Source organism: Diuraphis noxia, unplaced genomic scaffold, assembly GCF_037042655.1.
Source record: "Diuraphis noxia isolate RWA-SAM2 unplaced genomic scaffold, SU_Dnox_SAM2 contig0001, whole genome shotgun sequence".
Lineage (NCBI taxonomy): Eukaryota > Metazoa > Arthropoda > Insecta > Hemiptera > Aphididae > Diuraphis > Diuraphis noxia.
Window position 1 is genome coordinate 1,847,637 of NW_028301711.1, and position 10,687 is coordinate 1,858,323.

Here is a 10,687-nt window from a genome sequence, read left to right on the forward strand (position 1 = left end):
ATGTCTGCATGGACTTCCACAGACTCTAGTCACAGATTGCGGAACTGAATTTCTGAGTAAAGTCTTTAAAGAAGTATGTAATCAGCTAAAGATCAAACAGACTTCGACAAGCCCTTATCACCCACAGAGCAATGGATCATTGGAAAGGAGTCACAGAACCTTAGGCGAGTACTTGAGTAGTTTTGCAAATAAAGATCCTCAGAATTGGGACGCACATGTTCCATTTGCTATGTTCTGCCACAATTCAACAGAACACTCTGCTACGAAATTCCAACCCTACGAACTAGTCTATGGAAACAAACTCACAGTTCCAAACTCATTTACTCGGAGCCTCCACCCCAGTATAATTATAATGATTATTGTCATGAATTAAAGAAAAATATGCAAGAAGCTCATCAATTAGCTGAGGCACAACTACAAACTAGCAAGATTGAATCGAAGAATCGTTACGACCAAACGCTAAAATCTCTAAACATAAACCCTGGTGACAAAGTAATGATGCAAGAAAAGCAAAGCAAAGGGAAACTAGCGCCGAAATGGCTAGGACCCTATATTGTTATAGAATCTCACCCAGACTCTCCAAATCTAACAATACAAAAAAGGAATAAACTAGTCACTCTGCATAAAAATTTATTTAAAAAGTTTCATGAAAGGAATTAAACTATGTTTCAGAATTAGCATGATCACTCTACAACCTATACAATCTTCAATCAAGAATCTCGAAATGAGTGATTTTAACAGACCATTCACACCAATGTTTAATGTAACATCCTTTGGAAACAATCTAGGACTGTACTATGAGTCATATGGAGATATTAGATTATCACATCTCAGTTGGAATTTGGTAACTTACTTCGATCTCGATACATGCATTTCGAAATACGCCATGATAATGAAATACTACGAAGCAACTAAAGATATTTGTAAGAAAATGACAGAAAATTTTGGAAGCGTGGAAATATCTAACACTTGTGAACTATTCATACAACAGTTTTCTCGAGCAACATTACCCTACTTAAATTAAATTGACGCAAATCATCGTAGTTTGATGTTAGCCATTGGTTATAAACAGACAGAAGACACTAGGATTCGCCGAGGATTGGGATCTGCCTTTAGGCGTGTGGCCAACGTTCTACATGGAATATCCTCAAAAATCGATATTGAATTCATAATAAGCAAAATAATGGAGTTATATAGAGCCAAAGCTAACAGCCTAAACTTGATACCAGAGAAGATAAGAATAGTACAAACAGAAGCAAATCACACTACACAGCAAAGTGAAAAACAACAACAAAAGCTGGAGGAAAACCTTCAATTCTTAAAACAACAAACAAATAATAGTATTCAAAACATTAATAAACTAGAATTTAAAACCAGAATACTAGAACAAGTTTTTACATTTGAAGTAATATTGAACGAGTATGCATATGAGACTCAGAACCTCGTAGCTGTATTAAATGCAGCAGTAGACGGAAAATTACACACTAGTATGTTCACACCACAAAAGCTATACAGAGGATTGTTAGAAATAAAAATGGAAATACCTGTCGGAAATACTCTTCCATTGGAAGTTAACACTGAAACTCTAATCGAATTTTACAGAATATCCGAAATCACCATAATTCACAAAAACAATTATTTAATATATGTTATGGAAATTCCTTTAATTTCCAGCGATGAGTATACTATGTATCAACCGACAACATTACCGATACAATACAATGGGAATACAATAATACTAATCGATCCAGAATTAGACTATATAGGATTTAGCAGAGAAAATGAACATTTCCTAACGCTAAGATTAGAACAATGGGAAAAATGTATACAAGCAACACCCTACAAGATCTGTAAGGACATTCAACAAATCCACCACAGTGCAACATCCGGGTTATGTGCTATCTCACTACTCACAAATCATCAATCAAGCTCGAATAATTGCAAAGTCAAGTTTTTATCCCTACATTCACCAATTTGGCATAAATTATCTCAAACTAACTCCTGGATATATTATAGTCAAACCGAGATAGGAACTATAACTTGCCAAAATTCACCACAAACATCTAAAATTGAGATTTCAGGGGTAGGAAGGCTGACTTTATCTCCCTTATGTAAAATCCACATAGGAAATTCTATACTTTTCACAACTAATCGACCCATTAAGAATACCCAGTATGATATTATACCAGATAATAATAAAAATAACTTAATGAAAAAATTGGAAGAATCTGTTAAGAATGTTTTGCCCCAGAACATTACGAGCAACATCCCTATTAAAGATCTTAACCATTTAGCAAACATAGCATCTGATATTAGTAAGCTTCCACACGTTTCCTCAGAACCACTATTAATATTAAGAATTGAATTTTATGTAATAATTATTTATGTATTTTCTATATTTTTCACCATAACAATTAGCATAATAATTTATAAATTAAGAATTAATCAGAATGAATCAGATTATTATAAATATGAATAATATTACAATATAATATTATTCTACATGATATTTTTAAGACCATCAGGAATAGTGTGTTGTACGACGGCGAGACCGTGGAATCCGCTGACATAGGATTTTGATTGTGACACGGAGCGTCGTCGCATAATACACTATACGGGAGGCCAGTCAGTCTTATAATTACGTCTGAACCGATACATTGTTATTAGCCGTAGTAACTAATAAAATATAATTTTTATTTAATTATTTTGCGTACGTTATTTTATTTTGTTGTGTAAAATCATAACAAGTTACAAGTAACTTTGTCTTTTTTGGCAACAGGAAATAGTTTCAGAACTCTCCAACATATTTTTCGAGTGCCTAAACCATCGATATCCGCATTTCTTCCTGAAGTTTTAGATGCTATTTACGACTTCTTAAAGGATTATATTAAGGTAAGGAAATAATAATTTATATTTAAATGTCAGAATAATGCAACTTGTGATATTTATTTAGCTCAAAATTAAATTATATAAATCATTTTATAAAAATTAGTAAGTAAGTAAAACAATTAAATTATATAAACCATTTTATAAAAAATTAGTAAGTAAGTAAAACAATTAAATTATTTAAAACATTTTATAAAAAATTAGTAAGTAAGTAAAACAATTAAATTATATAAACCATTTTATAAAATATTAGTAAGTAAGTAAAACAATTAAATTATATAAATCATTTTATAAAAACTTAAAAATAAATAAAACAAATCCAATTTTACTTTTTAGTCATATTCTAATGGGGAGCTGAAAGTTTGGAAAATAGCTTTGGTTAACAAATCATTTTGATTTTGATTTTGACTATCATTTTCAACAGTAGGAAATGCACTTCTTGATCTTTCAGACATGTTGGAATATGTCTCAAATCCCGACGAAACTGATGAGGGATTGATGTATGATAATGTTGATAATGGTGTTGATGAACGTTTTTGTCTATTCAGTTCTTCAATTCCCATTTCAGTCAAAATGTTTTGAATTTTACTTTGCGCTCTTAAAGATGTTTCTAGCGAAAGAAATTTCTTCAGCTGCATTGCAACACTCTTCCCAAATATATCATATGAATCTTCTTCGGGCTCAGATTTATTGATCGCATCATGTATTGACTTCAAGTCAGCCACAGCACTTAGTACAGAGGCAGTTCTTTTTTTTTTAGTTTGACTAGGTAACTGTGTAGTAAAACTTTGGCTTTCCGGTGATTCATTGGTTAGTGCTTCTTCAGTTGTTCAGTGTTCACATTTTGTACCTCTGTGTTATATTCTATCTAATAAAATAAAAATTGTAAGAACACATTTATCACTAATTTTATATATCGTTGAAAAATAAAATAAATAAATAAATGCTGTCCCTCACACAGAATATAAACTATACTCATTAATCAATAACAACAAGATAAAATCGAATATAATAAGACAATAAAAAATGTATATTAATGTTCGTAAATGATTAAATTATGCCGACTCCAAAAGTATATTTTGTTTAAGGTTCCAGAAACTTATGAAGAATGGGGAGTATTAGAGAATGGCTTCCGTACAAGATGGAATTTTCCCGGATGTTACGGTGCCATCGATGGCAAGCATATTTCAATTCAAGCTCCTAACCAATGTGGAAGTGAGTTTTGGAACTACAAGGGAAGTAACAGTATAGTTTTGATGGCAATTGTCGATCATGATTATTGTTTCCGATACATAAACGTAGGGGCAAACGGAAGGAACTCGGATGGAGGAATATTTAGAAATTGTTCAATTTATCAAAAACTTGAAAATAATAATATATTACCTGATGGTGGATTTTTTGTCGGAGATGACGCTTTCCCACTAAAAACCTACCTATTGAAACCGTACTCACACAAATCTCTGGCTTATGACGAAAAGATATTTAATTATAGACTATCTAGAGCACGCCGAATAGTAGAAAATGCTTTTGGTATACTAGCTAGTCGATTTCGAATATTCCATAAGCCTATTTCAACCCGTCTAGAAGTAACCGATAAAATTATTCGTACTGCGTGCGCTTTGCACAACTGGTTAAGAATGACAAGTGGTATTACATATTTGGGTAGCGGCACTGTAGATGTAGAAGATGAAAACACAGGTGAAATTTTTGAAGGTACATGGAGAAGAGATTTTTCCATGCCAAGTATCGTTAATACCGGATCGAATCATTCAGCTAGACAAGCTAGAGAATTGCGAGAAAGATACAAACATTACTTCACTCATGAAGGTGCAGTTCCATGGCAAGATAGAATGATCTACTAAGGTGTATAGTTGTTTGATATTGTGTACTTTAAGTACAATAATTAATAAAAATTTTGTCTACATCTCAATTTAATTTTGTAAAAATTGATTTAAAAATAAATATACTACTCACATTGTCAAAACTTGTTCTTGAATCTGAATCCTTGTAGATTGGTTCAAGTTCTTTTAGCCACTGTATATTTGACACATTACAAGTATCAACTCCACTCCCGGATATCTTAGATTCCTTTATTTTTTTAATTTCCTGAGCATATGTGGAAAGAATATTTTTTATTTTTGTTTTTACTTCTGGAACACCAAATCCTTCTATTGCCATTGCTGTAACGATACTTCTATAAGCTGATTCATGCATATGTTTATTTTTGTAAGATGGAGATTTAAAATTCCACAAACAATCATACGATTTGTACTCTTCAATAAATTTGATAGTGGTTTTACAATCCCACTTTGTTGACATTTTGTTAAATGCGTTAAAAAATAAGTAATAAACTAATAAACATTAAACAGTAAAACAATTTAACAAATTAGGCGGATAGGTAATTGTATTGATAACAAGTGTTGACAACAATGTGTTGATAACACAACTACTACTACGTTGCACTCGGTTAGCGGTTTAGACACGCCGAGTACAGTAAAATCTTGGTAGTGGGAGTAAACACTCGGTCGAGCAAATACAATGCGTGTAAACCATAGATAATATATACATGGATGGGACATACCGTGTATTCTACTGTGATCGAAGAGCATACTAGTGTAGTGATCAAGTCGCCTACAGGTATCAGTAGTCAAGGATGATGTTTGGAAGGTGACTCTTGAGTTAATTACACAACGTAGAATTATTCTTAATTAGATTAATTGTTTATTTATTGTGGTAAAACATATATTTATTTATAACATGAAAGCTGAATGTAAGTTAAGTATTCTGAATGATAGAATAAATTCGGTTTATAAGAAATTTTCTAAGTCCAATGAATTAAATTAAACAACAGACTGGCGTGAAGGTGCTCTGGCTAGTCTGGTCAAGTCGCGTCTGAATACAGGCCGTTTCGGGGTCTCTTATATAGTGCTACCCTCTACTCCCCATAGTCTACTTGCTCTTGTCGCTGTTCTCACGGATGTGGTATAATCATCTAAACTGACGGAAACGCCACCCGCCCACATATGAGATCAGTACACATCCCGTGCAGCTGCATGCTTGATAATACTGTATCTATTATTATGACAGTATATTCTTAATTTGGGTATCGTTTCTTGGAATTCTTATCCCATAGTCGTGTCTAACGTCCTGAGGACATAGAACGCCTATCGATCTGTTTCCCTAAATGTTCAGTTAATCCCCCATTGTTATATAATGTTATTTGGTGTCCACGCCCAACTTTTACCCTTAGTAGTCTCTTATTATTTTAATAATCCATGGCCACTCCCTTGGAATTGTTACCCTCTCAGGTGGCGTCTACATAATTATTACCTAGTTGACCGTGAACTAAGCAATGCGGGACGCTATACTCTATTCAGAATAACCTTGCCCACTTTTGCGCACGCAACTGTGCCGTCGGCAATCGTCAGACCCCCCCGGCAAGAGTCAGGCGCACTGTGATTGGTCGTTAGTTGTCGACTGCTATCGTTACGCGTCGTTATCGATAGCCGCCGCCGTGCATACAGGAAATCATAATAACACGATTGAAATAATTATTACCAATAATGTTTTTATACTAGATTTATAAACAATTTATTCTTTATCGTTTTTTACTGTTTTTTTTTACTTTTACCTCATTGTTCTGCACTAAACACAATACCTACGTTGTATACACTTATTATTAAAACCAAAAAGGAATCAATATATGTAATTTAGTAAGAAATTAAAACTAAAAATAAATACAATTTCATATTTACGAAAATTCCTCATATTTCTAAAAAAAATCATATTTCAACAGTTATTTTCAGTAATTTAAGTCATATTTACAAAAATTACACACACATAAACAGTTATTTACAAAAATTAGTCATATTTACACAAATTTAAACAGTTATTTACAAAAAATTAGTCATATTTACAAAAATTAAATTAATATTTACAAACAATTTATTCACTATCTGAATCCGTTTCAGATGAAGTGTCTCCCGTGATAGTCATCATCAAATCATCTGATATCTCCGCGGACAAGACCTCGTCAATAATATTGTCAACTTCATAAAATGTTGTTTCTTCCTTTTTGGTGTGGCTTATAAAATTTTTCCACATTTCTGCGTCGACTCGTTTTATGCCCTCTATCAATAAATTTTTTACGTCTGGAAGCTTATAAGTGGTGTTATTCATCCGAACGTGGTTTTTCACTGATGACCAAGCCAGTTCGATGGGGTTTAGCTCACAGTGGTATGGCGGGAGTCGTAAAACTGTATGATTTTTCGCTTTCATAAGTTCGTCAATAACATACTTATTGTGTATTGGCTTCATTGACAATATGTAGAAGTTGAGGGATGACCATTGAGTGATTAATTACTTCTCCTTTATCTTCCAACCACTTGATAATATCCGCCTTTCGGGTATTGGATGTTGGGGCTCGGTCAATTTTGACGGAATGGTAGGACGCATTGTCCATTACAATTACGGAGTTCGGTCGTAGTAACGGTAGAATGCCCTCCATCCACTCACGAAATGTGTCCCCATTCATTTCATCGTGGTAATCATTTGTGTTTTTTTTCGACTCGAAACACAATAAACCACCGGGTAGAAAGCCATCTTCTGAGCCTATATGGAGTACAATGAGCCGTTTGCCCTTACCCGAGGGATTAACAGCACCTGTCGATAGACCTTTTAGGAATGCGTCCCGGTGAGATCGTACTGTTGTGTCAACCCACGTTTTCGATGTACAATCGCCAGCATTTACCCACGTTTCGTCGAGGAAATAAATATGTCGACCTTCTTCCCGATATTTTTTAATGTTCTCTAAATACATTCTACGCCACACAACAATCTCATTTTTTTCAGTCATAGCACTGTTCCTACTGCGTTTACTGTACAGGAAATCTAAATCTTTCAAAAGATGAAATAAATTGGTACGCGATATTGAAGGCAAACTGTCGTCGGCGGATACGGCTTGGTGGATTTTATCGACTGTCGGAATTTCACGACGAAACCAAATGGTATGCACATGTCTGCGTACTGCGTTTTTTGAAAATTCGTCAAAAAGATCGCGAAAAGATTTTTTCTTACGTGTTGTTTTTGCAACTGGCACCGTCTTTGTCTCATTGTAAGCCTTAATGATTGTGTGGATTGAACGTTCACCAATAGACAATAATTCTGATATTTGTTTGCGAATTTGCCGCATGGAAATGTTAGGTTCGTCCATTATTATACTCTTGTACATATTCACAACACGGATTCTTGAATCTTCACTTATAGCCTGAAATAAAAATATTTAAAAAAATAAGTCTTAATAAAAATGATGTCTTGAAAGACCTTTCAATTAAAAAACATGTTTTAATCGATTAAAAACATTTTTTTTGTTTTGAAAAAACATGTTTTTTATAAACTCGGAATTTTTATATACTCACTTTTTATACTCACTTTTACCCTCAGGGGGGTGTTAAGCAATTAGCACTACGGGTGTGGCGAACCCGGGGCCCCGAGCTGTGGATTGAACTTACTTTAGTTAGTTGGTTCATTCCGTCCTTACTCTGACCTTAATTGGTTGGAGTAATCAGATCCTCCAATAGGGGGTTGTCGTAAGGCCAATCACCTTACACGCAAAACAATATGATTACGAATCAACGACTAATATTGCCTCGAAACGTGGAGATTACGGATTTATGTATTGGAACTTGGAATGTGCGATCAATGTATAGGACTGGAACATTGACGACAGTCGTATCGTGTCTTGAGCGATACAGACTGGATATAACAGCTGTTCAAGAAATAAGGTGGGACGGATCTGGTAGTATAAAGTCACAAGGAAATACAATTTTATATAGCGGTGGAGAAAAACATGAAAGAGGAGTAAGCTTTATTATTAAGGACAAAGTTTTGCCGAATGTTGTCAAGTTTGAACCAATAAGTGATAGAATATGCTATATGGAATTTAAATGCAAATGGTTTATAACATAGTAATTGTAAATTGTTATGCGCCAACAGAGGATAAAAGCGAGGAAGTAAAGAATGCTTTCTATGATGAGCTAGACAGAGTATGTGATGAGCTATCTTCGGGGAAGCCAAAAATTATTATTGGTGACTTCAATGCGAAAGTCGGAAGAGAAAGGGTATACAGACCAACTATTGGAATGAACAGTTTGCATAGTGAATCCAATGAAAATGGAAACAAATTGATTTCATTTGCAGCAGCAAGAAACATGGTCATAAGCAGTACAGTGTTTCCGCACAAAAACATTCATAAACAGACCTGGATATCACCCTGTGGAAGGATAAGAAACCAAATAGATCACATAGTTGTTGACAGGAGAATAAGATCAAGCGTAGAAGATGTAAGAAGTTTGAGGGGTTGTAGTGCGATATCGGATCACTTCCTGGTAAAAGCAAAGTACAAACTAAAAATTTCAGTGAGATGGCAGAAGAAACAGAGTATCAAAAAAATTAACAGAGAACTACTAAATGGAAACCAAGCAAAGGAATATCAGGGAAAATTGAACAAATACCTTTCAAAGGCTGAACATGAAGCAAATATAGAAGAATTATGGGGAAGAATAGAAAAAGCGGTTAAAAGAACCTCAGAAGAAGTATTGGGTCCCAGACAGCAATTAAGTAACATTGATATTATAATAACATTATAACTGTATTACATTTACAACATTTATAATATTATGTTATTATATTATTATTAAAAAGTTGTATTACGAATATTATACACAGAATATTTTCTTAATATTACAGCTTTGTTAAGTTTACAACATTATGCTGATAATGATCTTAAAATATTGTATCATTATTAAAAAAGTACCTTTAAATAATATTATTTGCATAACATTTTTTTCATATTATTCTTCAATAATTTTCCAACATTAAAGAATTAATTATGTATGAACATTTTTGAAATGTTATTTGGGTAATAACTTTTTATTATATAATAATATAATAATATATTAGCTTATCCCGCGCACTAATCATTGACCGTAAAAAAATGACAATTTAAAAATAATTATGATTGTTGTTTGCGCCGTCACCGATCCTACGATTATAATAATCGCAGGATCTGTAACGACTTGCGTACTATATATGTTGAAGACAAGAGCGGAGTGGCCGAGTGGGTTACCCAAGTATATATATTATATAATATATAAAATGTACAGTAGTGGTCAGTGCTCAGTGAAAACACTGAAAACATAATATTATATACGTAGAATGAGTAGGTTTTATTTTAAAATATTTCTCTTAGATTCCCGACCAACGCTCAATACCTAATTGTCGTTAATTTTATCTTCATTCATCAATATAATAAAATGCCTGCATGTACCTATGTACCTAACCGCTTCGTTCATAGGTACGGAGGGGTGTGGTTGTATGGAGAATGGCAGTGCGCCAGTGCAAGAGCGGAGTGTGTCGGCATAATATAATAAATAATAAATAAATAATATAGGTAATTCAATTAGATATGAATATGATATGTTATGGATTTAATTATTATATATAATTAATATATATATATATATATATATATATATATATATATATATATATACGTCTTGTAAGCAATATTGCCATTTTGGTAAAATCACTACAATCATGTAGTTCCGTCGCTGACCACTGCAGTAATATTGTATTATTTGTATTTTGTACTTTTTAGTTAGTTAATTGTTGGTTCTTCATAGTATTATTATAACTTTATGTAGACTATGTAGGCATAAAGTTATTTTAGATTTGGCTGCTTTATTGTAATGTGTATTATTATAGATTCGTACGATTGACGATTGAACATACAACATACTAC

The 10,687-nt window shown here is 33.3% G+C and overlaps 1 protein-coding gene and 1 pseudogene across 1 annotated transcript; one reads left to right on the top strand and one right to left on the bottom strand.

Moving 5' to 3' along the window:
- Positions 1 to 646: 646 nt before the first annotated feature.
- LOC149059241 (uncharacterized) lies at positions 647 to 2,479 on the top strand (annotated as a pseudogene).
- Positions 2,480 to 7,183: 4,704 nt separating this feature from the next.
- On the bottom strand, positions 7,184 to 8,098 carry LOC149059242 (uncharacterized). Its single transcript, XM_089223205.1, has one exon. The coding sequence runs from the start codon at positions 8,096 to 8,098 to the stop codon at positions 7,184 to 7,186; it is 915 nt and encodes a 304-aa protein (XP_089079331.1).
- Positions 8,099 to 10,687: the final 2,589 nt, after the last annotated feature.